General features: G+C 51.2%; 1 protein-coding gene across 1 annotated transcript in view; it reads right to left on the reverse strand.

Annotated features, from left to right (window-relative positions):
* The window catches only part of LOC128971422 (sodium- and chloride-dependent betaine transporter-like), a 40,252-nt gene that overhangs the window by 10,809 nt on the left and 4,096 nt on the right, over positions 1-25,347 (reverse strand). Inside the window, exons 3-11 of the mRNA XM_054386969.1 lie at positions 23,031-23,171; positions 20,899-20,986; positions 19,199-19,331; positions 16,012-16,146; positions 13,122-13,225; positions 11,803-11,927; positions 11,419-11,531; positions 10,286-10,423; positions 8,187-8,289 (exon numbers count right to left, since the gene is read on the reverse strand). Coding sequence (XP_054242944.1) covers positions 8,187-8,289; positions 10,286-10,423; positions 11,419-11,531; positions 11,803-11,927; positions 13,122-13,225; positions 16,012-16,146; positions 19,199-19,331; positions 20,899-20,986; positions 23,031-23,171 — 1,080 coding nt within the window. The remainder of the gene's footprint in view (positions 1-8,186; positions 8,290-10,285; positions 10,424-11,418; positions 11,532-11,802; positions 11,928-13,121; positions 13,226-16,011; positions 16,147-19,198; positions 19,332-20,898; positions 20,987-23,030; positions 23,172-25,347) is intronic.

Consider the following 25,347-nt stretch of genomic DNA (forward strand, 5'->3'; position numbering starts at 1 on the left):
GCTGGCTCCTATTCAGCTGCTTGTCCATTAGCATCCCCAGGTCCCTTTCTGCCAGCAGCTTTCCAGCCACACTGCCCCAAGCCTGTAGCATTGCTTGGGGTTGTTGTGCCCCAAGTGCAGGACCTGGCACTTGGCCTTGTGGAAGCTCCTCCTGGTAACGTTGGCCATGGATCCAATCTATCCAAGTCCCTCTGTAGAGCCTCCCTACCCTGGTGCAGATCAACACTTCCACCTAACGTGGTGTCATCTGTGAACTCTCTGCTGGCACACTCTGTGTCCTCATCAAGGTCATCAATCAAGATGTTAAACAGAAGTGGTCCCAATGCTGAGCCCTGAGGAACTCCACTGGTGCCTGGTGGCAGGTCCTGCCTCACCAACCTGATCTCCTTCTATGATCAGGTGACCCGCCTGGTGGACGTGGGAAAGGCTGTGGATGTAGTCTACCTGGACTTCAGCAAGGCCTTTGACACTGTCCCCCACAGCAAACTCCTGGCCAAACTGGCAGCCTGTGGCTTGGACAGCAGCACTGTGCTGGGTTAGGAACTGGCTGGAGGGCCGAGCCCAGAGAGTGGTGGTGAATGGTGCCACATCCAGCTGGCAGCCTGTCACTAGTGGTGTTCCCCAGGGATCAGTGCTGGGCCCCATCCTGTTCAATGTCTTTATTGATGATCTGGATGAGGGGATTGAGTCCATCATCAGTAAATTTGCAGATGACAGCAAGCTGGGAGCAGGTGTTGATCTGTTAGAAGGTAGAAGGGCTCTGCAGAGGGACCTTGACAGGCTGGACAGATGGGCAGAGTCCAACAGGATGGCATTCAACAAATCCAAGTGCCAGGTGCTGCACTTTGGCCACAACAACCCCATGCAGAGCTACAGGCTGGGGTCAGAGTGGCTGGAGAGCAGCCAGGTGGAAAGGGACCTGGGGGTACTGGTTGACAGCAGCTGAACATGAGCCAGCAGTGTGCCCAGGTGGCCAAGAAGGCCAATGGCATCCTGGCCTGCATCAGGCATAGTTTGGCCAGCAGGAGCAGGGAGGTCATTGTACCCCTGTACACAGCACTGGTTAGGCCACACCTTGAGTACTGTGTCCAGTTCTGGGCCCCTCAGTTTAGGAAAGATGTTGAATTGCTGGAGCATGTCCAGAGAAGGGCAACAAGGCTGGGGAGAGGCCTTGAGCACAAGCCCTATGAGGAGAGGCTGAGGGAGCTGGGACCTGTTTAGCCTGGAGAAGAGAAGGCTCAGGGGTGACCTCATTGCTGTCTACAACTACCTGAAGGGAGGTTGTACCCAGGAGGGGTTTGGTTTCTTCTCCCAGGCAACCAGCAGCAGAACAAGACGACACAGTCTCAAGCTGCGCCAGGGGAGGTTTAGGCTGGAGGTGAGGAGAAAGTTCTTCACAGAGAGAGTGGTTGGCCACTGGAATGTGCTGCCCAGGGAGGTGGTGGAGTCACCATCCCTGGAGGTGTTCAAGAGGGGATTGGACGTGGCACTTGGTGCCATGGTTTAGATAGGCATGAGGTGTAGGGTGACAGGTTGGACTCGATGATCCTTGAGGTCTCTTCCAACCTTCTTGATTCTATTCTATTCTGTTCTATTCTATTCTATTCTATTCTATTCTATTCTATTCTATTCTATTCTATTCTATTCTATTCTATTCTATTCTATTCTATTCTATTCTATTCTATTCTATTCTATTCTATTTAACTCCACTGACCACCACTCTCTGGGCCATTCATCCAGACAGTGCTGTATCCAGTGGAGGACCAGCCCCACCTGTGAGTGCTTGGGGTTTGGTGAGGTTATTTTGATTTATGTTTTTGTATCTTGGAATCAAATTGCTGTATTTTGTGTCTTTTAAAGCTTCTAAAAGCACATTATGTGTGATTTTCTCTATTTTGTAAGTTTTTGGGTTATTTTCTATATCCCATGACTAATGTTTGCAGGAAAACTCTTTTAAGCCCAGTTTTTGGAAGTGTTTAGGCTGAGGAAGGCAAGTTCTTCCAATAGCTCATGGTTCCTATCTTGAGCTGGCAAGTTAACAAGGAGCCTCAAGCAAAGGCAACAAGCTGTGGCATATCAAGGGGCATGCAGCTTCCTGTGGGAGTTCAGCCTACACTACAGCAGAGAACTCTGAAACTTCCACGCTATAAACACCAGTAAGCTTCAGGTAGCATTTCTGAAAATATACTGAGGAGAAAAGTGAGATGGTATAAACATTTCTTCTGCCAAGAACCCAAAATCTGCCATAGAGTGAAAAAAAAAAAAAAGGAGAGAGACACAAATGACGTGCCTTGAAACGTAGAACATGAGCGGAGCACAGTCTCCTACACCATTCCCTGCTGCCACAGAAACATGCTGTGGCCTCAGGTGTGTGATGGAAAAACTCAGATGGAAGAAGGAAGTTCATAGAATGTGGAAAAAGGTCACTTGGGAGGGATACAGGAACATTGCCAGAGTAGGTAGGGATGTGACAAGGAAAGCTAAGGCCCTCTTGGGATGTGGCAAACACAACAAGAAGTGCTTTTTCAGGCAGCAAAAGGAACACCAGGCAAAATATGTGCCTGCTGCTGGATGAGATGGGCAGCCTGGTGACAGGGGATACAGAGAAGGTGGAGTTACTGAAAGGCTTCTTTCCTTCGGCCTTTATTGCTAAGGCTGGCCTTCTGTCCCTGGAAGCAACAATCTGGAAGAAGGCAGACTCTCCATGAGTCGAGGTTAGAAATCCCCTCCACAAGCTGGACACCCACAAATCCATGAGCCTCGATGGGGTGCACCTACAAAGGCTGAGGGAGCTGGCTGAGGTTGTTACTAAGCCACTCTCCATCAGTTTTGAAAGGTCATGCAGAAAAGCAAAGGCACCTAAGGGTGGGAGGAAAGCCAGTGTCAGGTCAGTCTTCAGAGAGGGCAAGGAGGAGGAGCCAGCAAACTGCAGGTCTGCCTCAGCTCCAGCCCTGGAAATGGATGGAACAGCTCATTCTGGAGGTCATCTCTTGAACATTCGGAGGAAAAGAAGATTATCAGGAACAGTCAGCATGGATTCACAAAGGGGAAATCAGGCTTGACCAATCTGATAGTCTTCTATGATGGTGTGACCAGCTGGGTGGATGAGGGGAGAGCAGTGCATGCAGCCGGCCTCTACTTCAGCAAGTCTTTGGACACTGTCTCCCATGACATCCTCACAGAGCAGCTTAGGAATTGTGGCTTAGGTGAGTTGTCAGTGAGGTGCATTGAGAACTGGCTGAATGACAGAGCTCAGAGGGTTATGAGCAGGGTCTAGTTGAAGGCCTGTGGCTAGCAGTGTTCCCCAGGGGTCAGGACTGTTTTTTTTCAACGCCCTCATCAACAGCCTGGTGTTCCTGGGTGTTCTGCTCAAGGCATTCATCAACAGCCTGGGTGAAGGAACACCCAGTTTGCTGATAATACAAAACTGGGAGGGATGGCTGACACCTCAGAAGGCTGTGCTGCAATTTTGTGGGACCTGGGACAGGATGGAGAGCTGGGAAGCAGTAAACCTCATGAAGCTCAACAAAGGTTGGTATAGAGTCTTGCAGCTGGAGAGAAATAACCCCATGCACCAGGACAGGTTAGGGGTTGACCTGCTGGGAAGCAGCTCTGTGGAGAAGGACCTGAGAGTGCTGACAGACAGCTTCACCATAAGCCAGCATTGCACCTTTGTGGCCAAGAAGGCCAACAGCATCAAGAAGAGTGTGTCCAGCAAGTTGAGGGAGGTTCTCTTCCCCCTCTACTCTGCCCCAGTGAGGCTGCAGCTCCAGTTCAAGAGGAGCAAGGCAGTACTGGAGAGAGTGCAACAGTGGGGCATGAGGATGATTAGGGGATTTGCTGTTATCCCAAACTCCCCAAGAACAAGAACAGTCTGCAGCACAGGGCAGCTACCCATGCCTGCTGGTACCAGCTCCCCAGTGCTGGCCATATACCCTCACAGCTGCTGCATGCTTTTCTGACAAACCAGTTCATTTTACTGCATAAATTCATGGGAATCAATTGCACATGAACCCAAGCAGAGATTTGCTTACACCCTTGTGTCTGGTCCTTTGGAGCCCTTTTTGTTTTACACAGCTTATAACAGCAGCAAATACCCAAACTGGAAGGGACAAAGATTTTATTTTTGCAATGTTCCTAAACAGTGTCAGCTCTGCTCATCAATGCAGAAAGCCTTTCCTTTTAAATCTGCATTTGTTTGCATTCATCTCTATCAGATTCCATCCCCAGGACCTCAACAGGAGGTGACCCTGGCTCTCTGCCACAGTGCTTAAGCCTGGATCTGCTCCCTCTCTGTCTCAGACCCACAGCAGCAGCAATCGAGCCAAAGCTGTGCAAAGTGCCAGTAGCAGAAGTGTTGTGGCACTGGAACAACTCTGCACTCTTTGGCTACCAGCTGCACAGAATAGGACCCTTGTGATCCATAGCTCAGTGCATGATTGCCTGCAGCCACTGCATTGGAGTGGGTGAAGCCATGGACAGAGCAAGCCTGGCAGGGAGGATGCAGGCACAAGGAGGCTGCTGCTTTTGGTAGCTGTGCTACAGATGGACAAGAGAGCAAGAGAAAGATTTTATACCAGCACAAAATGGGCTCAGCCTGGGGCTACCCACAGGCACCCACTGGCATCAGCTTCCTTTATCTATGTAAACAGGTCTGATGGTTTCAGCCCCAGGTCTTCTGCAGAGAGAGAAGATGCTCGGTGCTCGCTTTCTCCTGGAACAGCTAAGCCTGATGTGCCTGCTGTGGCTGCCTGGGGAACATCATCCCTGTTGTGATCGTGTTGTGAACCCCAGAAACCAAACCCCATGCCTGCTTATGTAAGGGCTGCCTGTCCCAAAGTGGAAGGGAGAGAGGAAAAGGGGGGGATTAAAAAATACCCAACCAAAATCTCCAGCACTCCCCTCCATGGAGCACACTTGGCAGGTCTGATGCCACCCAACCCTTCCAGAGGCAGAAAGCAGCATGCCAGGAAATCCTCAGATCTTTGTGAGAACAGGGAGAGGGAAGTTGCCAAGTGGTGGGTGGTTGGCATATGTGCAGGGAGAGGGGAAACTCAGAGCTCATATTTGTGTAAGCAAAAACGGTGGAATTCTTCACAGTGTAAGCAAGAGGCTCAGCCCTGCCAACTCTGAAATGGAAAAAAAAAAAACCCAACAGCATTAATTGGCACCAGGCACTTTTTTTTTTTCCACTAAGATGCCTCATCTTGGCCCTCTGACTAAACTTTGGACCAGAATCAGCCCAGTGGATGGAAAGCAGAACACCAAGAGAGTAAAATCAGACTGCATGGAGTGAGGTAAATGACCCCCTGGTGGTGAGGGAAGGGCCATTTCTCAGTCCCTAGATGCATCCTCCCTCAACCAGGCTCCTGGGGCAGCATCACGTCTTGTGCTGCTCTTTGTCTACCACTGCTCCTCTCCACGGGTTTCTCATAGAATCACAGAGCATTAGAGGTGGGACCGCCAGAGATCATCCAGTCCAACCCCTGCCAAAAGCAGGATCACCCAGGGCAGTCTGCACAGGAATGCATCCAGGTGGGTTTGGAAAGTCTCCAGAGAAGGAGACTCCACAACCTCTCTGGGCAGCCTGCTCCAGGGCTCTGTCACCCTCACTGTAAAGAAGTTTCTCCTCATGTTGAGGTGAAACCTTCTCTGTTCCAGTTTGTATCCATTGGTCCTTGTCTTATCACTGTGCACCACCCAAAAGAGCCTGGCCCCCTCCCCTTGACACCCACCCCTCAGCTACTGATAGACATTGATCAGATCCCCTCTCAGCCTTCTCTTCTCCAGACTAAACAGCCCCAGGGCTCTCAGTCTCTCTTCCCAGGGGAGATGCTCAAGTCCCCTCAGCATCCTCATGGCTCTCCATTGGACTCTCTCCAGCAGGTCTCTGTCTCTCTTGAACTGGGGAGCCCCAAACTGGACACAGTATTGCAGCTGTGGTCTCAGCAGGGCAGAGTAGAGGAGGAGAACAACCTCCCTAGCCCTGCTGACCATACTTTTCCTCATGCAACCCAGGATCCCATTGGCTTTCTTGGCCACCAGGGCAAAGGCAGGTGACATGTTTGACTGTAACAATGACAGGGGGGTTCTGCACATTAAAGCAAAATTGCATGGAGGTGATGAAGCCCTGTCACAGGTGATGGAACTCTCCATTCCCTATAAATCCCACAGGGACTGTGTAGAAGGTGACTCCATTAACATCTGGCCAGGGTCTGGTATTGCAAGCTCTAAGATGTGTTTCCCTTGTGGGGCATCTCTCCAGAAAAAAATTTCCAACAGATCTGTTTCTCTGGCATTGCCCAGAGGTCAAGCCCAAGCACCTGCACTTGCCACCATTTCAGTAACAGTGAAATCCATCCACCCTAGCAACTGGATCCTGCTTTATATGAAGTACATGGAGAAATTGATTGCCCCTTTAGCAGCAGTGCTACAGTCACTGGACCCTCTCTAAAGCTCTAAGCACCAAAGAGAGCCGGCAGGCACTGACTGTTCACTGTCTCTCCTAAAATAAGACAAAGGTGGCACCCAATGAAATGAGGAGGTGGCAGGTTCAGAGCAAAGAGAGCGCTCCTCACAGAACACCTGCCCCAGCTGTGCAGCTCCTTGCTGCAGCATTTTGTGGGTGATGAAAGCTTCCCTGAGCCAAGTGGGAAAATTTTCAGAGCTAAACAGATTTGACATCCATCTCTGGAGGTCTCTGCACAACCAGCTGAGTATTGCACCAGGTTCTGCAGCTTCTAGCACAAGAAAGGCATGGACCTGTTAGAACAGGCCCAGAAGAGGGCCATGGAAATGATCAGTGGGGCAACACCTCTCCTGTGAAGAAAGGCTGAGGGAGTTGGAGTTGTTCAGCCTGGAGAAGAGAAAGCTCCAGAGAGACTTGGTTGCATCCTTTCAATAGATAAAAAGGGCTTGTAAGAAAGACAGAGAGGCTTTTACTACGGTTTGTAGTGACAGATAAAGGGGGAATGGTTTTAAGCTAAAAGAGGATAGATTTAGATTGGCTATGAGAAAGACATTTTTCACAACGAGGGTGCTGAGACTGGAACAGGTTTGCCCAGAGAAGTTGTGGATGTGCCACCATTGCAACTGCTCAAGGTCAGGTTGGAGAGGGCTTTGAGCAACCTGATCTAGTGAAAAATGTCCCACGGAGGGTGGACCAGATTACCTTCAAAGGCCCCTTGCAACCTAAATCATTCTCTGGTTCTAAGTCATTAGAAGTTGGCAGAACAGTAACATTGCTAACTTTTCTGCTATGTTCCTCCTTCCTAAGCAGCCCCTCCTGGCCGTTGAAGAAGGCACATCCTGATGCTCATGCCTGCAATCTTTTCCCTGGGTTAGCATGGCCACGTTGCTTGGCATAGCCAGAGGCCAGCAAATGTGTTGAGGGTTTAGTCTAAGCTGGCATCTAAGACAGCTTTGCAAGATCTCTGCAGATACTGAGCTGCTGCAGCTCCGTGAAAATAAGGAGAGGGAGCAGCTGCTCTGCATCGCACACAGCTGGACCCTTCGCCCAAGACCACCCAGCCTCGAGGCAAGCTTCAGGGAGACGGCCTGCAGCCTGTGTGCTCATGCACTGTTCAGCAGGGGAGAGATCTTCCTGTAGGGTATCACAGGATGCTCTTCTTACCACACAGACTAACAAGCAGTTGCTTTCCTTCTGATAGTTCATGAAGATCAGTTCAATGCTGCTTCTGAGTTTACCTGCAGACTTCCCTGGCAGCCAAAGCAGTTCCTCCTGTTTCTTTAAGGAGTGCCAGCACAGCCTGTGCCAATAGGCAGCTGTATCATGGCAGAAGCAGCACACAGCAGCTCTGCACCCCTGTGTTCTGGGCTACATTAGCTGATGGGAATAAAAGCAGGATGTGAGCAGACAGTAACAGAGACCAAACAGGAGCAGTCACTCCTCTATGGCTGCTTTGCTAATTCAGAAGACAGATGGGAAGAGCAGCAAGGTGGTTCCCTGAGGAACATGAGGATCCTTCAGAGAGGGGAAAAACATGTGCAGCAGTTAAGAAACAGTGCAAGAAAAGGTGTTGGAAAGCAGACCAGAAAGAGGGCAATTACAGCATTTCTGTGTCCCCTAAGGACCTTTTCTATCCACTCCCACTTCTCAACACTGCCCTACACACCCCCACCCTTGCCTTAAGAAAGAGTAACACAGGTTTTTGTTCTCCACTTACCATACACCCATCCTATGCAGATGACTTCAAAAAGGGAGAGGAAGAGTAGGCATGTGCCACTGGCAGCATAGTAGTCAAAGAGCTGGAAGATGTACATCCCACCCTGTTGAAGAGGCAGGAAAGAGAGAGTCACAGAAGGACTATTTCATGTGAGGGACAAATGACTGAGGAAAGCAGAAGAATAACAGCAGAAACATTGCACCTAGACCAGGTGGGAGAAAGAGAAGAAGAGCCTTCTCTTGGGGCTGCCCCTAGTCTGTCCCAAAAGACAGTCAGACCTGTGGCAGGGGAACACTTCATCTCCATGTTATGCTGTTGTGGGGCTGGCTGTTTTCCATGGCCATAGGAGCAGGAGGCAGTTTGTTTGCTTGTTCTAAATCAGCATCATTTCAAATGACCAGATGTCAGTGCAGAACATCCCGATGCCTCATTTCAGCTGCATTCATCTTCACATGCTGCTCAAGGTCCAACCCTTCAGTGGCAGGGGGGTGTGTTCCCTGATGTCATTCCCTTCAAGCTGAGCCCTGCACAGTTGCCATCAGCTACTTCTACAGCTCAGTGGGTGACTCCTCTCAGACTTCCACGTGTTTGCTCAGAGACAAAGTCCCTCCAATACAAGTCAAGCAGATGCTTCCAAATAGTGCTGGGAAACTCTAAACACTGCTGGAGCAGCAGAGCAGCTACCCCTTTGTGCCACCATGTATGAGGTGACATTCTGCAGTGATGGAAGCAGATGCCTCCATGGAAGGGGGCATGCAATAGCCATAGAACCCTTAACGTAGCCTCACTCAAAGCTCACTCAAGCACAGTGGGAGCTGCCTTCAGCAAACCCTTAGCCAGGACCCTGTTGGAAGATCATTCAGCAGTGCCTGAGAGGAATTAGCTGTCACCATGTAACACTTGGAGACAACACAAAGAAGTGCTAAGCCCCCTGCCCAAGCATGCAGTGTGCCTGCACAGTGCAGCACAGTACAGCACACCACTGTGCAGCAAGAGGAGCTTGGCTGTCAGCTGCAGAGCAGGGCAAATGTTGTGCAGGGAGCACTCCACCAGCTCTGCTCCTTCTGGCCCCAGGGCTCACAGGCTTCCCACTGACTCAGACAGGGCTTCAGTGCAGCATTACCTACAGCTTCCCCTCCTGCTGCTCTGGAAAGCAGCCAGTAAATATCACTGCCCTTAGAAGAGCTTCTGCTCATGCAGCTCTGCTTGCTTCAGCCACCAGGCCTGGTATTTGCCCAAAGCTGTGTGTCAGGCTGCCTCCCTGGCCTTCAGGACCATCTCTGTGGAAGGCTCAGTGTCGTGGGTTTAAGGCACTGGGATGTCTTAAACGCCAGAGGCTAGCCAGGTCCAGGAGAGGGACCAGAAAGGGTAATCTTTTGTTATCTCATTCCCATAAGCCCTGCATCACCACGAACTCTGCCACTTCTGTTTGGTCTTCCCCTTCTTCCTCCCTCTCTGCTCCTGGGAGGATGCACGGAGTTTTATCTCAGGTTTGGTGTGGGGGAGTGAGGCCTGGTTCAGCCTTGGCAGTGCTGCCAGTTGTGGCCTGGAGCAGCCTGGCTCACCCTGGAGCCAACAAGCAGAATTGTAGCTGTGTCACTTGGGTGTGGGGGGCAGAGGGGAATGGGGAGGGCACAGAGGCTGGGGGGGGAAGGGGGTTGTACATTTGAGGCCTGTGTTTTTTGGCCTGTTTTGGAGGAAGATGGTGGGAAGCTTTGGCCTAAGGAGGTTTGTGGAGAACTGTGGCCAAGGTGGACTATGGATTTTGTGTGTTTTATGTGCTTTGTACTGCAGTATGTAGCCATGATTAATACTTCCATTTAAACTTCTAATTCTTCCCAGTCCAGTATGGACTGGTTTTCTGTAACTCCTTTGAGAAGGCTTAATGAGCATCTGTCTTGCTCCTTAAACCAAGACAGTTCTGCAGCAAGTGCCCTGATGTCACAGAGAGTGAAAGCTGCAAGAGGTGCCAGCTAATGCACTAGAAATGGAGGGTGATCAGGGCAGTAAAGACCAGCTTGCCACCCCTACGCACTCCTCCAAAGCACTCTGGCAGTTTGCTGGTGCCTGGCCATACACCCCAGCTGCTCCTGCCTTACCTCTGTGACCAGCAGCAGGCCCAGCAGGTAGCATATGACAGCAATGGCCAGGATCAGCAGCTCCCGACGCCCCTTCTTCCGGAGCAGCTCTGGGAACATGTCAATCAGAGAGGTCACCACACTTTCCACGCAGACAAACTGCAGCAGAAGACAGGGCAGAGAAATCAGTTTCTCCCCTTCCCCAAGGACACGCTCCCTCTCACTGCTCTTTTTCCTTCCAGCTACCCAAATCTTGAAGTTTACTGTTTTGGAGTATTACTTCCACCAAGGGCCAGCTGCAGCTGCTAGGAACCCAAACACAACTCACTATAATCAGTGAGGTCTCCTCTAGATCTGCAGACCTGCAGGGTTAAAAGTACAGCCCCATGGTGGAGGAATGAACTAGGAGATGTAGAAGGAACTGCATTAAACTCAGCAGAGCATGTTGCTGCCCAGCAGGAATAGCCAAGGGATGGGGAGGCAAGGGGCAGACTGTGCCCCTCAAGCAGAGTGAGGAAGCAGCTGAGATGGCACAAGGAAATTCTGTGACGGAAGAGAGGTCCCCCTGTGAGGGACTGTGGGTTCAGAGCTCAGTCCTAACAACAAGCACTCCCCTCAGACAACAAAATGTGCCAAGGCTGCTTGGGAAAAGGGCCACCAGGGCTGCACACTGTCCTCCACACGGTGCTCTGCTGCATTTTGCTCCTGGTGTAACAGGGGTGTGGGCAGGTAGGAGATGGGCAGACCAGTGAGGAGAGCACACAGGGACAGAGAAGTGAGGAGAGCACACAGGGACTGATCTAGCAAGATGCAGCTGGAAGAAAACAGCTCCATTCCCCTTCCCAGATTGCTCTGCTCTGTGCTGGGCTTGCAGCATGCAGAGGTTTGGTGCTGGGACAGAGGTGGTAGGGGATGTATCTGGGACACCCTCATCTACACACAGGGAGAAACAACAACGCCAGCACACATAACCACTGGCATCCCATGAGGCCTGGCTCTGAGCTCCCACAATGTGAAAGTGCTGCAGACATTGTGGGGAACATATGGCTGCCAGCAAAGCAAATAACCACCTTATCCTCCCCCATGGCCTTAAGGAGTGCTCAGGCTGAGAACAAGCCCCTCTGTGTTGAATGAGGATGGGGTGTTTGCTATACCTGGCTGTCCAGTCCCAAGAAGATCAGCATGAGGAAGAAGAGGCAGGACCACAACTGAGACACAGGCATCATTGTTACTGCCGTTGGATATGCTATGAAAGCCAGGCCAGGACCTACCAACAGACCACAGGATGACCATGTGTGCCCCAACACCTGCCACCACCACCCTGCAGCACAGGCTGAGCTTATAGACTGCTTCAAAGCTCCAACCACAACAGCTCCTTGCCCACACAAGGCTGGAGGCTGTGCTGGGGAGCACTAGTGGTGCAGACACCCATAGCCATGGAGGATATAGACCACATCCTGGGCTTCACTTCCAAACAGTCCCCTCCCCAGCAGGCTTCCCCTTTGGCTTTGGTGCTGACCTTTCCCAGACAAACCCACCTGATTCTGCCACCTCTGAAATGGGCACACCCTGCTCTCGAGCCATGAAGCCCAGCACAGAGAAAATGGCAAAGCCAGCAACGAAGCTGGTGGCACTGTTGAGGAAGCAGAGCATGATGCAGTCCCTGCAGGGAGGAAGGGCAAAGATGAATCAGCATTTCCCACTACAGAACCTTTCCACTCAGGATCACCTCTGCAGTCACTTTCCCAGTGGAACAGTATGGACCAGGCAACATCAATGCTGTTCTGAACTCCCTCAGAAGTAAAGAGCTCAGAACAGAGCCACAAATCAGGCTACCCACCTTGTACTCCCCTGTTCAAGAGCTCTATGTGGCACAGTCACCGTCAGTGGCTTGTGAACAGGATGCCACGTTGATATACATAGGGACACGGCAACAAAAAAGTTCACAGGAGTCAAAAGAATAAGGAAAAACAACAGAGAAAATGTGGAAAAGTGCAAATTAGAAAAGAGAAGAAGTGGCTAAAGTAAACAGTCACAGAAGAGGAGAATCTGAAAGCAGATCTGACAAAGCAAGGCCTAAGGAGCTAACAACAGCCCTCCCGTGACACTGGCAGTGTCTACAGTGCCTTTATTGACTGTGTTCAACTAGAGGCTGAATGTGCTGTGCCACCTGTCCTGAAGTGTCTGTGCACCTGCACTTGTCCCTGCACAAACAGGGCACCAAGCTGAAGGGGCTGGGCTGGAAACCACACAGCCCAGGATCGTGCCTGAACAGCTGCCAGAGCTCACTCACAGCTCTGTGGGCACCCAAGGCATTAGAGGAAGGCATCAGTGCAGCCCCTGTTGTAGGACAGGAGAGGTGAGTGCTGTTTTCCAAGTACCATGGCATTTTCCCACCTATGCTGGATCAGCACAGGAGGGAATCTGAAGGTCCTCCTCCTCAGAGGGCTGCAGAAGGTGTCAGACATGATCCTGATGGCTTCACTGAGCTCCATGCCAGGCCATGGATAAAACAGAGCTGTAATTCAAGGGCAAGGAGGAGACCAGGCAGACTTGATTCATCTCCTTAATAGGACCAAGATGCCACTGGCAGTACATTACCCTGATGTAGTAAAGCACTGGAGACAGAGGGCCCAGACATCACCTCTGTACCACCTGCCCTGCCTAGCAAGTGGCAGCAGAGCTGACCCTGGCACCCCTGCTCACTCAGACACAGTCTGTGGTGTCACCACAGTGGCTTGAGACACTCTCCAGTTCATTCCTCCACCAGTCTCTCCTGTTTCTGAGCTGACTCACAGGGGAAAGCACTACTGAAGCCAGTTTGCAGAAGGATAGAAGGAGCCCAGGCTCCTCTTACCTGTAGCAGTTGTTGGTATATTTGTTGTAGCTACCCAGAGCTGTCAGGCACCCCTGGCAGATGGCATAAGAGAAGAGGATCTGAGTGCCTGCATCCATCCAGACCTGGAACAGAGAAGGTCAGTGATCTCCAGACCTGGCAAGAAAATAAACCAGTGGCTGTGCCCTGTCTGACAACAACCCCTGCAGAGTAACCCCTGAGATAGAGACAGGCTCAGTAGATGCAGAAACCAGGACACTTCTCTGGGAAAACTCAGATACAGGACTGAAAGTCCTCCAGGAAAAGTTTCCTGAGGTGGCTGTATTTTCACATCCCACTTGAGGTGACACCACTCCTCCACCCTGTGTCTTTGCATTCTGGAGTGAGACAGCATCCCTGATAGCACAGCTCCAGATGAAGTTAGTGCTATAGATGCCTCTGGTCCCTACATGGCTCAGGGTTTGCAGAGCCACTGGTGAGTTGTCCCAGATGAGGGCCAGTAAACCCTTTGTGTGACCCTTTGTACTCCACTCCCTTCTTCCCAGCCTAGTTTCCCACATACTAGAGGCTGTGGTGCAAGGTGAAGGGCAGAAAGTTGCTGGGCTGAGAGATCATAAGCCCAGTGGGGTGTCATGAACCCAAGCTCCCCTTTGCTCTGGCACTGCGTGGGAAAAAGCTGAGCAGCCTTGCTCAGCACTGCTCTGGCACTGCTCTGTGGAGGAGTCCCTTCATACCCTGTGCTGTGGGCTGAGCTGCACCTCCATTCTCCTGCCCTCCCAGGGGAAAGCCCTGAGCTGTGAGTCAGCAGGCAGGCAGGCAAACAGCACATCTTGCTGCCTGTCTGTCTGCTCCCTCTCACTGTTTTGCCTCTAAGCAGCCTTCAGCCGCAGACCTCCAGCCAGCCTTCAGAAAATCCCAGCCCAGGCACTGCTGCTGACATTCACACAGATCTCTGCTGGGCTCACACCTGGGAGCCTTTCAGCCATGGGCACACACACACATCCTGCTTCACACCAAAACCACACAGTCTGCCTAACTTGGGAGCAGGAGCTCTCACTCCAGCTGTACTGGGCTAAAGCAGCCTAGAAAGATAATGCCAGCTTTAGTTAGGCTGCGAAAGACAAGGAGGTGTTCAGTGAATGAGCTTTGACCATGAATAAAGCATTTGGCCCCAGTCACAGAATCACAGAATGTCAGGGGCTGGAAGGGACCTCCAAAGCTCATCCAGTCCAAACCCCCTGCCAGAGCAGGATCACCTAGAGCAGGTCACACAGGAACACATCCAGGCAGGTCTTGAATATCTCCACAAAGGGAGACTCCACAACCTCCCCGGGCAGCCTGTTCCAGTCTTCTGTCACCCTCACAGGGAAAAAGTTTTTCCTCCTGTTTCCATGGAACCTCCTCAGCTTCCACCACTGCCCCTTGTGCTGGCATTGGGCATCACCCAGCAGAGCCTGGCTCCAGCCTCTGGGCGCTCACCCTGCACATCTTTATCAACAGCAATGAGGTCACCTCTCAGGCTCCTCCTCTCCAAGCTACAGAGCCCTCAGCTCCCTCAGGCTCTCCTCATAAGGAAGATGTTCCACTCCCTTCATCATCTTTGTGGCTCTGTGCTGGGCTCTTTCAAGCAGTTCCCTGAGGTCCTTCTTGAACTGAGTGTGCCCAGAACTGGACACAGTATTTGAGATGCAGCCTTACCAGAGCAGAGCAGAGAGGGAGGAGAATCTCTCTCAACCTACTAACCACAGCCCTTCTAATCCACCCCAGGATGCCATTGGCCTTCTTGGCCACCAGAGCACATTGCTGGCTCATGGTCACACTTCCATCCACTAGCACTCCCAGGTCCCTTTCCCCTTCACTGCTCTCCAGTCACTCCCCTGTCAGTTATTTTGCTATTAAAATGCAGTTTGTGTTCTGCTGGCTCTCTGCACTCAGTGCATCACAGATTTTGTATGACAACACATAATTGCATCTGAAAGGCATGTGGGCAAAGACTGTGTTTGGCAGCTGCTGTGGGAGCAGTTGGGGCTTGGGCCATCTGGGAAGATGCGGGAGGTAAGCTGAGACCTTGCTTGGATGCCTCCACAAAAACATTCAGCAGTGGAATAATTAGCAACAATGTCATCTGAGTGCTCTTCTTGGGGGGTGTTACTGCATTAATAGCTCTCTGGGCTGGCAGCTGCAGTCTGCACAGCATTGCTGAGCCCATGTGAGGAGGGGAAGGAACCTGTTGCTACATATAAGTGCTAGAGCAGACACCCTGGGGGGATCCTCCAAGGAGGGTCCTGCTGCCTGGCCCATGGAACCCCAAGGGTGCTGCCCACCTTCTACCAAGCTGGGCTGCCTTGCAGATCATGGGTTTGGCTGCACCCTAATCAAGGTTTGTCCTCCCTAGGTACACAGCATTGTGCTCTCTAGGGCTGGGGGGTACCATGAGCTCCAATCAGTGGCGGCAGGGACTGACTTTGGCCAGCCCCAGACCTGGGCAGGTGGGAGCAGTCCACAGGATAGGTGAAGGGAACCTGCTGCCCAGCTGGGACACAGCCTGCATTACCTGTGTGCATTTGGTGTCTGCAAGCAGAGGAGCCTTGCACTAGCTGTGAGGGCTGTGCTGGAGCCAAACAAACAAAGTGCTAACCAGGCCAGAAAAAAAGAAAAAGAAAAGCAGTAGATTATTTCCCCTCACCTCTTCTCTTCTGGTTTTGCTGAGCCCATGAGTAGAAAGGAGCTGAGGGACCCACATGCTGCAGATTCACAAGCACCAAGGCTGTGGCTGAGCAAGAGGACCAGACCCTCTCAGCTCCTCTAAGAGGTCTCCCTGGGTCCACTGCTCTCCTTTCAGAGAAGACAGCACTTGATCCAAGGGCCTGGAAATTTTCCTTTAGCCAGTGCTTGCCTGCTCCACACCCACCTGGGGGTCTGCCAGCCTGGAAATGTCTGGCTTCAGGTAGAAGATGATTCCCTCAGCGGCGCTGGGCAGCGTGACTCCTCGCACCAGCAGGATTATCAGCATCACGTAGGGGAAGGTGGCAGTAAAGTAAACAACCTGTGGGTTCCAGAATGCAAAGGGAGGGAGGGTGAGAGGGGAGGGACTGCAGGTGTAATCTCGTTTTATGCACAGACCCCAACCCCAGCACACATCCCCGGGCTCTGCTGGTGGTGGCAGCTGCTGCTGTCAGCATAGGAGAGGGGTGGGCAGTAAATGAGCCAAGGTTACATCTCACCACTGATTTAGTTCATTTACAGTTTGTTCCTCACCCAATGTTCTGCCACTGTCTGCTCTGCTGCATTTTCTCTCTCCAGTCAGTGTAATTTCCCTGATCTCCAGCTGTTCTCTTCTTCCTTCTAGAGCTTTAGAAGCAGCCTAGATCTCTCCCTGTCACTGAGTTTTAATGAGGAGTTATTGAAATGGCTCCACTCCCAGCAAGAGTCTTCCAAATTAAATAGCAACTTTTGCTCCCCTATTTGAGAGAGCTCTGAAGGGTCTCATCTCCAGGAGTGCTCATGCAGCTCTCTCATCCCTTCAATGCTTCTGAGCTCACAGATGAAAAACAGGGGCACCCCAAAGCCTTGAAAGAAAATGCAGGCTATCACTTTTGGCAGAACCTTCACTTGTCCTGGTGTGTGACGAAAACAAACATTGCAGCAGAATTAATACCTCTAATCCATTGCCTGACATGACAGAGTTCTTCCCCATTTGCAAAATACCCATCAGCAAGTTGCAAGTTCCTAACATTTATTCATTATTAATATTCATCCAAGTAATGTGAAGGCTTCTTTACCCTATGGATTCACAGAAAGGGGCCTAAAATGACATTTTTCCTGCTTAGTGGTAACTGGTTGAATAAGTCACAGTGTGTGGTAATTGTGTTCTTTCCCCATTGAATAGGAATGCAAATACCTCTGGCAGGAATGCTAACATCTACCCTCAGAAATCACTTCTGGGAAACATTTATATGCATCAACTGAAGGCATAAGGAAAGGAAACAGGGAAAGAGCAAAAGAGTGGGCAACATGAATAAAAGGGAAAAGGCTTTTAAAGCAAATGAGTCTTTGTGGGGCTGTTTGAAATTATTTTCCTGAGGCTGCCATTGTTTCTTTAAGTCTGGACCCTTTAAACTGCAGCAGTGTAAATACTGGAAGGGCCTGGCAGGGTTATCAGGTCAGAGGAGCCTAAAAGTCAAGCACAGCCTCTTGTTTGTTGAACAAAGCATGCACCTGCTCAGGAACCCTGGGACCTCACTGCTGCTTAGCCTCATATACAGCCAGGGATGGAAAAGGAGGAAGGAGCTGCCTTTAAAACCCCAAATGACTACCTGTGCAGAAGATAACAGGCCTGCCTGACCTGTGGAATGTCTCAGGACAAAAAATCCCACCCTGCGTTGCTGCACTGTGTCCATACCACCTGGGCAAAGGAACATCATAGGAGCATAGAATGGCTTAGGCTGGAAGAGACCTCAGAGATCATCTAATCTCACCCCCTGCCATGGCAGGGACACCTCTCAGCCAGCCCAGGTTACTCAAGGCCCCATCCAGCCTGAGCTTGAACATCTCCAGGGAGGAGGCATCCACAGCCTCTCTGACAATCCATTCCAGAGCCTTGCCACCCTTGCCACCCTCCTTCCTACCTTAGGAAGAAGAATTTCTTCCTAAGATCCAATCTAAACATATTCTCCTTCAACTTAAATCCATTCTCCTTGTCCTATTGATGGACACTCTTGTAAAAAATCCCTCTGCAGCCTTCCTGTAGGATCCTTTCAGCTATTGGAAGGCAGCTCTAAGGTCCCCCCAGAGTCGTCTCTCCTCCAGGCTGAACAACCCCAGCTCCCTCAGCCTGTCCTCATAGCAGAGGTGTTCCAGCCCCTGGATCATCTTTGTGGCATCCTCAACAGACCTATGTCCCTCTTACAGGAAGAGACTTAGTGGAGAGGATTGAGAGCTGAAAGAAACCTGAGATGACTTAATTACACTTCCATATGGATTAAACAGCCTCTCAGACCCTGTCTGCCAAGATCAGAATGATAGCCTCTTGTGAAGAAGGCATTGTGGTATTGGAACCAAGGAGGATCAGAGATTTGAAACTTGAAGCATCCCCTCTCCCTGCAGATGTGGAGCCTGGCTCACCTCCTTGAGAAGGGTGGACAGCAGGGCAGCAGCAGCAAGAGTCAGAGGCATCAGCCAAGGCTGGGAGCAATACAGTGAGCAGGGTGAGCTCTTGTCTTGCTGTGTTAGAAGAGGTGCCCAATGTGCTCTTAAGGGAGGAGGTGAGGTTTGGCACTGAAGGGCAGGTGTCCAGTGCTGCAGGGAACACCTGCCAGTACCAGGGATTTTCAGGAATCACTTCCCCTCCCTCTGCTACTGGGATCTTCCATCAATGCCTACTGGATCCAGCCATCATTAATGACCCACACCCCCCATCTCATAGCAGCTCCAGGAAGGAAGGAGGTCCTGAGCAGGTCCTTAACAACCACTCCAAGGCATCACAAACTGATTCACTGCAGAAGGATAACCAGTGCATCTGAGCTATATCAGGAGGAAGCACTGCCTCCAGCTTCCCAGCAAAAGGAAGAGAGTGACCCACTGAACCCAAACCCATAGGGCCAGGGAGAATGCACAGGAGGGCACAGAGGCACCTCTCCCACCACAAGCATTTTGCTAGATAAAGAAGCAGGTGAGAGTCATTATCTGTTGACTGAGCTGGGTACAGGCACCAGCTTCTCCCTTTTGTTCAAGTTTCAGTCACCGTCAGGGTCAGGGAGCTGGCTGCTGCAGAGGATCTTGTTAAAAACACCAGGAGCCACAGCAGGATGGCACACTGGTGAGTGGATGATTCCCAAGGGTTCTTGGGGAGTATCTGCCACTGTATCTGCAAGGGAAAAGGTGACCCAAGGCTCCCCTCAGTTCCCACCAACTCTTCTGTTCCTCCTCCTATGGGTCAGCCACAACCACGTATGGATCACTATGGCCCCACCACAGCGAGGTTTGGCTTTGTGCTGTGTCCTGCCTCCACTTCAAGGAAAGGGAAAAAGAGATTGGAGAAGAAATGCAAGATGGGTACAAGGAGGCTTATGGACCAGGAGGACTATCTCCATTCCTACTTTGCCTGTGGACTTGACCCCCTTCCAGATGCAGAAGTAGCAGATGATCCAGGCCAGCAGGAGACACAGAGCCAGCTCCCAGCGCACAGCGCCCAGTTTGTGAATACCATCGGTGAGCCCCAGCACTCGCTTCCTGCCGGTGTCCAGGGACAGGGAGAGAAGCATTAACACTCCAGACCACCCACACACCTTTCCCACCTTACCCCATCCAAAGACCTCACAGCTTATCCGCAGCACGCCTTGCCCCGGGCTGCCAGCCATGCCAATCTCCCCATGTCTACCTAGAGCTCCTCTTCCTGTCATTCCTGCTGGTGCTGCTCCACCACATCCTCTAGCTGGCCTCAGCCCTCCCACTCTCCAGGTCAGACCCAGGCAACACAAAATCTACTTCCCACTGCTCCCCCACCTATCTATCCAGCCGACACAACTCAATTCAAATCAGACAGCTAAGGTCATCTTCACCCCATGGCCACAACTCTTCCTCTGGCCTCCCCATGTACTGCAGACACCCTTTATGTAAGCATAGATAGCCTTTATTATTGCCATAGCCTTCCTTCAGCCTCACTCCTTGAAGACACCATCAGGAAGGTGAGGCCACATAAGGTCTCAGTACATCAGCTCACACAGTCTCCAGAAACCCAGCTCCACATTGAAAATTCCTCTGCACAACCTTCTCCAAAGCAGTCCCCTCATGGTCCCTTTGCCCTTGCAAATGCTGCAGAACACCTGGACAATGGTTTCTGAGGGCTCAGAGCGCTGCTCAGCAGCATGTGCAAAGAACAGGGCAGGGAACGGCACCCAACACTCTGCAGACTCTTTCTTTTCCCATGGGGCCATAACCTCTTCTGTGTGCCCTGTAGTGGCTGCAGGGGATGAAAGACACTCAACTCTCTCAGAGGCACTTTGGGAGCCATAAACTGGAGAAAACAACAAAAGTACTGCTGGCACCACTCTTCTTTATGAGACTTCCTCAGTTGAGTACTGCTGGCACCACTCTTCTTTATGAGACTTCCTCGGTTGAGTGCGGAGAGGTAATTTGGCCCCAGGAGCCATTTCAACCTCTCCAGGCTGCAGTGACAAGCCTTCTAGGGACACTGCCTGGCCTGCTGCAGGACCTCTCCCTCAGAGGTGTTTTATTGCCTCCAGCCCCCAAGCTGGAGCTCCCCAAAGCTCCCCAAGCCCCTCTCTGACATCTCATGTATGCACCTCAGCTCCCTGCCCTCCAGGGATGAGCCTGAGCAGCCTGATAGACCACTTCCCTTGGGCACCAAGAAAGACACGGCCAGAAGAAAGGGAAGGAGAGTTTTGTCCCTTTCCGCCTGGCTGTGAAGGACTGTTCAGTCTGCTCTGGCCTTTCATGCTGCCCTGCCAACAGTGACCTGCAACACCTGAGACAAGTATCCCTCGCTCACAGCAAGTCCTCAGCTTCTCTGGGCTGCTCTTTCTGTGGCCACACTCACCCAGGCACTCAGTGACAGAAAGGGGAAGTGCCTGGGTGTGTAGGCACAGAGCACCTTGGGCAGGCACACTGTGAGCAGCCTCCAGTGTGCTCTGTGTTCCTCATGCCTCTGAGCTCCCTATGTCTGGGTCTGACATGTGGCACTTGGTCCTACAGAGACACACAGCCCTCTGCCCAGATGCTCCTAGAGCTGCAGCCCTTGGATGAGAGGAGCCTGAGCAGAGGGAAAGGGCTCACGTACTCCCAGAACTCAATCATTGGGGAGGTGGCGTTCGCAGGCAAGGTCCTGTTGTCCAGGCTGGAGCTATTCAGAATGTCCACACAGAGATCTACCAAAAGAAAAGGAAGCTGATGAGCCAGAGAAAGTCTCCAAGGCTCTTTCACTGGGGACACTACTTCCCCCTCCATATCCTTAATCTCACCCTGGCAGCAAGACTCTTCATTCTGGACTGCAGAGCATCTCATTAAGCATTTCTTTCAGGTCTGGCTCTCCCCAGCTATGAATCCCAACCCACCGGCAGCCAGAGGCCTTTGGGAAGGGGAGAGGGGAAGGAAAGAGCAACTCTCTGCCAAACTGAAACCAGATGGCTGCAGATTATTGGGGGATAGCCACTGTGAGTAGTCAGGATAGAAAATCCTGACTCCCACACCATGCACCACCCCCTCCTGCATGTGCATGCCTGTGTTCTCACACACCACAGATGCCTTCATGTTCCACTCTGCTAACTCCAGCCCTGCCACAGACTGTGAAACCACTGAACACAGAGGCTCTACCACATGGCCAAGAGGATGTTAGGGGTTGGAAGGGACCTCTTGAGATCTTCCAGTCCAACTCCCCTGCCAGAGCAGGACCATAGAATCCAGCACAGGTCATACAGGAACACATCCAGACAGGGCTTCAAAGGCTCCAGAGAAGGAGACTCCACAACCTCTCTGGGCAGCCTGTTCCAGTGCTCTGGGACCCTCACAATAAAGAAGTTCTTCCTCATGTTGAGGTGGAACCTCCTGTGCTGTAGTTTCCATCCATTGCCCCTTGTACTATCTCAGGGTACAAGTGAGCAGAGGCTGTCCCTGTCCCTTCCTTCCTGACCCCCAGCCCTCAGCTATTGATAGACATTGATCAGATCCCCTCTCAGTCTTCTCCTCTCCAGACTAAACAGCCCCAGGGCTCTCAGCCTCTCCTCACCAGGCAGTGCTCCAGCCCCTTCAGCATCCTTGTAGCCCTCCCTTGGACTCTCTCCAGCAGATCCTTGTCCCTCTTGAATGGGGGAGCCCAGAACTGGATGCAATATTCCAGGTGAGGTCTCACCAGGGCAGAGTAGAAGGGGAGGAAAACCTCCCTGGATCTGCTGGACACACTCCTCTGAATGCACCCCAGGACCCCATTGGCCTTCCTGGCCACAAGGGCACATCCTGCATTTTGCAGACAAAAGACAATCCACCAGAAAACTGAGGAAGCTCGGCTACAGGAGGGAAGCTTCTGTGTGTGAAGAGAACATCTGTGCCTTTCCTTGAAAAGAACCCCATGGTAGGGGAAAGAAAGGAATCACATCAACTCTTTGGAAGGGTGGTTCCCAGTGCTGGGATAAAGGGGCAGAGGGGGCTGTGAGGGAATTGCCTGTGGGGTGGAGAAACTGAACACACCATAGAAATGAAACACCTGACCCTAGAGAAAAAGGGAGGGAACTGAACTGCCACCAAAGGCAAAACAAAACTGTTCCACATGGTTCAGAAGGCCTGCTAAGGACATCAGTTTAGCTAACATCTACCCTGGTTTACCAGGCACAGCCCCAGTGCCTTGTATGAAACCAAAGCCAGGTCTCCTCTGCTGGGCACAGGTGTGTGAACTGTGGGCACAAGGACATGGCAGGCCTGGGCAATGTGATGGTGTAGAGGCTTGTATGAGTGTGATGAGAGCAGAGAAACAGTGGCTTGAGAGGCTTTTTTGCTACTCATTCCTGCACTAGGAGGCCTGTACTGGCAAAATCCTCCAGGGCAGGAACTGTAAGGTAATTGTCCCAGAGCTGATGCAAAGCTCCAGCCACATGAGGAGGACACCAGGCTGGCTTGAAAACTCTCACAGCCCACCCACCTAACTCTCCTGCTTGCCAGAAAATGCTGATTTCTCCATGAAATCTCACTGCCCAAAAGATCTCTGTGTGCAAGAGTTTTCCTGTGCCCTGCTGCTGGGCACACCCCTCACCCTTCCTGACACATGCCCATGCTGCATGGAGACAGCAACCTTTGACAGAGGACGTAACCACATTGTGTCTCAGGAGAGGCTGTTTCCTGAATGAAAAAATATGTTCTACAGAACCTAATTAGCTTCTGGGAATTGGGAAGGAGTGAGAAGCCAGCCAAGGGAAGGGGTACCTGAGTTCCAGGGGTTATTGCAGCTGGCCCATGGTAGCACAGCAGTGAAGGAGCTGAAGAGGTAGAAGAGTGCCCAGGACAGGATGATGATGTAGTAGATATTTAGATAGTATCCAATGATTTGTGAGGCATATCCAATTCCTGTGAAGGAAAGAAAAGGAGGTGAGGATGGGCACACCAATCAGCTCCCAAGGCAGTAGGCTCAACCCCAAACAAAGACAGAGCCCATGATGTGGTAAGAAGGGTACAACATCAACCACAGGCTTCACTACAGAATGGGGCAAGGCCTGTCTCATGGAAAGATACAGGATTTTGGAACATGGCATGCAGATAGGAAACATTGTTGGGATCTCTAGAGAGTTCTATAGCAGAACAGAGAGAACACCCTTCACTGGTGGGAAACATTTCTCTGACTGCTACCATGGCACTGTGTTGCAGTGTGCTACAGAAGAGCTAGCTCTAGCCTTTAAAGAAAAGAAATGCAGGAGAGTTTCTTCCTTCTGGAAAGACTCAGGCAAAAATGGTTATCACAGTTGATAGACATCATGCACTGGGGCAAAGGTACTGTCTGCATTTAAAGAGCAGACAGACAGAATTTTACAGGATCACAGGATGTTAGGGCCTGGAAGATCATCTGGAGATCATCTAGTCCAAACCCCAAAGGAAGTAAAATAAAACACTCTTGTTGAATTGGAGAGAAATACAGAATTATATTCAAAAAATAGACAGAAGACTACAGAACACAGGAATCCTTAACACCTATCCCCAAAAAATACAGGATGTGTGAAACCTCCCCAAAAAAAAATCTTCCTCCAACCAGACTAAACCAAAAGCTCCACTGCTCCTTTCCTCCCATTGTTTCTTTTCCATTAGGCCTAAACAGACCAAAATTGCACAGGACAAATTAGTCAGGCCCCTGCAGGCCACCAACAGGCCTGAGATACTCCCCCATGGTACCAGACAAGGCCTCCCAGCAGAGAGCTGGCAGGAGGGAGGAAAGAGCAGCAGAGACTGACTCTGCAGCCAGTTTTATAGGAATGCAGGCATTATGGGAATGAAATACAAAAGATTACACTTTCTGCTGTGTCTCTTCTGGACTGTCTGGTCCTCCTGGGAAGCTTCTCTATGGTTTTAAGATGATAGGTCTTAAAGATCAGTGCCTTAAACCCAGGACAGATACAGACTTAAGAGCTGAGCTCTGGTCTTGGGTCCTGCTTGTGCCCATTGCTCACCAAGATATCAGACTGGCAACTGGCTCAGAAAAGCTCACTCCATTTGTTTAAAACTGGTTGTCAGTGTCCTTTGAGAGGCCACTGCTGTCCACCTCCAAGCTCCATGGCAGAGCACAGGAGTCTCCAGAGCAGGAGGTCCTGATGTCTCTAGGGAGTTTCAAATGGCACTGCACAGCTGTGCTTGAGCAAACAGAGCAGGCCTTTCACTGAGCATGGGTTTCTCTGTCTGCAGAGCATGGGTAATAAATTCTCCCCTGGACAGGAGAAATCTGGGAGTTACACTCTTCAGGAACTGGGATTTTAAGCAGTAGAGTACCATGATGTCATGATAAATCCCACACCAGGGGAGGTTTAGATTGGACATTATGAAAAATTTCTTTCCTTAGAGAGTGGTGAGGCTTTGGAATAGGCTGCCAGGGAGGTGGTAGAGTCTCCATCCCTGGAGGTGTTCAAGAAGCTGTAGATATGGTGCTTCAGGATAGAGGTTAGTGGTCATGATAGCTGGGTTATGGTTGGACTTGATGATCTTAAAGGTCTTTTCTAGCCTGAGTGATTCTATGATTCATACTGATGCCATCAACCAACCTCCTCCAGGGCCCAGGAGTTCTGTTTCTTATACCTGTGCCTTAAGTGCAACCTCAGCCTATATCCAGGCTGTCAGAATAGTGCCTGCAGTGTGATCCTTGGCAGTCTGCAGGACACCAGCCTGCAAATGTTGCCACAGCAGGCCTGGGCACAGCAATGGGCAGGCAAAGTGTCATGAGCTGGTCAGCCTTCCTTGTCCTCTTCTCTCTTGCAAGAGGAGATGGCCTTAGGTTGCACCATGGGAAGTTTAGATTGGATATTAGGAAAACATGCAACAAAAGGCTTGTCAAGCACTGGGACAGGCTGCCCAGGAAAGTGACTGAGTCACCACCCCTGGAGGTATTTAAGAGACATAGATGTGGTGCTGCAGGACCTGGCTTAGCAGGGGACTTGCACTGCTGGTTAACAGTTGAATTAAATGATCTAAAGGTCTCTTCCAATCTAAATGATTCTGTGATTCTACTATGCAGTATTTCTCCTGGGCTACACGCAGGGGGTTG

The sequence above is a fragment of the Indicator indicator genome, chromosome 14, assembly GCF_027791375.1.
Source record: "Indicator indicator isolate 239-I01 chromosome 14, UM_Iind_1.1, whole genome shotgun sequence".
Taxonomy (NCBI): Eukaryota; Metazoa; Chordata; class Aves; order Piciformes; family Indicatoridae; genus Indicator; species Indicator indicator.